At 43.6% G+C, this 2,264-nt stretch overlaps 1 protein-coding gene across 1 annotated transcript in view; it reads right to left on the bottom strand.

Annotated features, from left to right (window-relative positions):
- The window catches only part of Bsdc1 (BSD domain containing 1), a gene marked incomplete in the record, with an annotated part of 28,897 nt that overhangs the window by 23,179 nt on the left and 3,454 nt on the right, over window positions 1-2,264 (bottom strand). Inside the window, 1 exon segment of the mRNA XM_017801970.2 lies at window positions 514-630. Coding sequence (XP_017657459.1) covers window positions 514-630 — 117 coding nt within the window.

Raw genomic sequence — 2,264 nt, 5'->3', positions numbered from 1 at the left:
AAAAGGTATTAAGCTGGGCTTTGTGGCGTATGTCTTTAATTCCAGCAACTAAGGAAGCAGATCTTTGTGAGATCAGGCCAGCCTGGTTTACATAGTGACTTCCAAGCCAGCTGGGGCTATGGGGAGACCCTATTCCCCCCAAAAAGGGTATTTAGTTGGTCTCAGTTTTTAAAAAGAAAGTATATATAGAGGTATAGCCTCCAAATACTAACAATAGTTATCTTCATGAGAATGAGAAGAGATTTTGAGTGTCTTCTAGGTTGGTTGGTCTTGAGTTACATACCCACATTCAGACACACTCCACACTTGTGTTTTCTACAATGAATGGTTTTGCTAATGGAAAACACTTGCTGAAACAATATAGGCAAGGAAAAACTTCTTTCAAAATTGGAGGAAAATATCCAGATTTCTCACTTCAGGGGAAAAATAATCACCTAATTAGAGAAAGTTGGGGTCCCCATCAGAGCAGGCCAGGCTGTGAGGGATGGTCACTCAAATGTGGGTAGTACTTACAGCCAGCTTCTCCTTGACCACACTGGCTGTGGCTGCGATGGTGCAGGCTGTGTCATGCTGTACCACCTGGGTAAATTCTGTCAGGTCCCGCTTCATGAACTCCAAAGCTTCAGAGGACTAGGGAAGGCAGGGAAAGATGATAGAGTTGGCAGGTCCACCACCCCTTGAGTCTGCTCTTTGTGCTTCTCCAGTACCAGACAGATATGTGGCAATGTCAAGTGACTAGAGAGCTTGGGCTTGGGAATAATGCTCCCTTGTCCCAGTTCCATGCCTGGGAATACCTGGGAGCAGAAAGCCCAGGGACACTGCAGCTACTCAGCACAGTCTGAATCTCAGTCCAGGCCCTCACAGACTATGTAGCCAGGAGTGAGTCTCATCTCGTCCTTGTTTTCTCCTACCAAATACGGGAGAGAAACCAGGTCAGTGATCTTGAAAGCAGACTGGCAAAAGGAAGGGGATATTCACAGTCTTAAAAGAAAATAGACTTTGAAGAGTTACTTCAATATACTTTAAGTCATATTTGCCTGAAATTTCAAATAACATGATAAAAGGCATGTGTTTTTTTTTTTTAAAAAACCAAAGGAAGGAAGGCAAACCAAAGGCAAATTCTTCCCTAAAGTCTTGGTTCCACTGTTCCAGGTTCTGTGCATCTATAAAGCTTCTTTGGGCCAAATGATTCTTGCTCCTGTCTAACCTACCTGCTTCTCACCTGTCACTCAAGGCCAGCTTGAGTCAGCAGGCCCTTAGTAGCCTTCCATGTCTGCCTTGTTTATTTCATGCTCACCAACTCTAGGATGACTTCCTGGACCATCTGTGCTCACTCTACTTTGCAAGCCCTCTCATTTTACATGGGATCAATCACACTTTTTTTTTTTTTTTTTGGTCTTTTTGAGACATGGTCTCCCTATAGCCACAGCTGGCTGGGATTCACTATGGAGACAAGGCTGGCCTCAACTCAGAGATCTGCCTGCCTCTGCCTCCAGGCATCCGAATTGCTGGGACTAAAGGTATGTGCCACTACCCCTGGCTTCACTTGTACTTTTTAAATTTTTCATTTTTTGAGACAGGGTCTGATTATGTAAACCAGGCTGGCCTCTCACAAAGATCTGTCTGCCTCTGTCTCCTGAATACTGGGATTAAAGGCATATATAACCATGCCCAGCTGAGATTTTTTTCAGTAAGTCAATCATGTGACTGGTGGAAAACAGTCCAAGGATGAGAAGTTTAGAAGAGGAAGACCAGTCAGACAGCTTATTGGAATAATCAAGAAAAGAAAATATAAGCCAGGCATGGTGGCCATATACCTTCAATCCAAAGCTAACCTCAGCTATACAGTAAGTTTGAGACAAGCCTGGGCTACATGAGATTCTGTCTCAAAAAAAAAAAGTCAAAAACAAAAAAAGCCAAGACAAAAAGAAAGAAAATAATATGAACAAAGGTAGTGCCGGTAAGGATGGAGATGGGATCAATTCATGAAATACTAGGCAAGACTTGTTGAGATGGCTAGGCAGGGAAAAGCACTTGTTACACAAGACTTATAGCCTGAGCTTGGTCCCTGGGACCCACATAGTAAGCCAGATGTGGTGGCTAACCTCTGTAATCCCAGCAAGATAGAAGACAGACAGAAGAATCACCCGGAAGCTCGTTATGGAGTGCAGGAGAAAAAGGAAAGACCTTGTCTTAGGTAAGAGGAGGACTAACTCCCAGAAAGTCCTGATTTCCATGTACATGCCATGGCAGAATAAATACAT

Source organism: Nannospalax galili, unplaced genomic scaffold, assembly GCF_000622305.1.
Source record: "Nannospalax galili isolate Female #2095 unplaced genomic scaffold, S.galili_v1.0 scaffold111, whole genome shotgun sequence".
Taxonomy (NCBI): domain Eukaryota; kingdom Metazoa; phylum Chordata; class Mammalia; order Rodentia; family Spalacidae; genus Nannospalax; species Nannospalax galili.
Note: the sequence above shows the minus strand (reverse complement) of the source record. Positions and strands in the feature narration are given on the sequence as shown.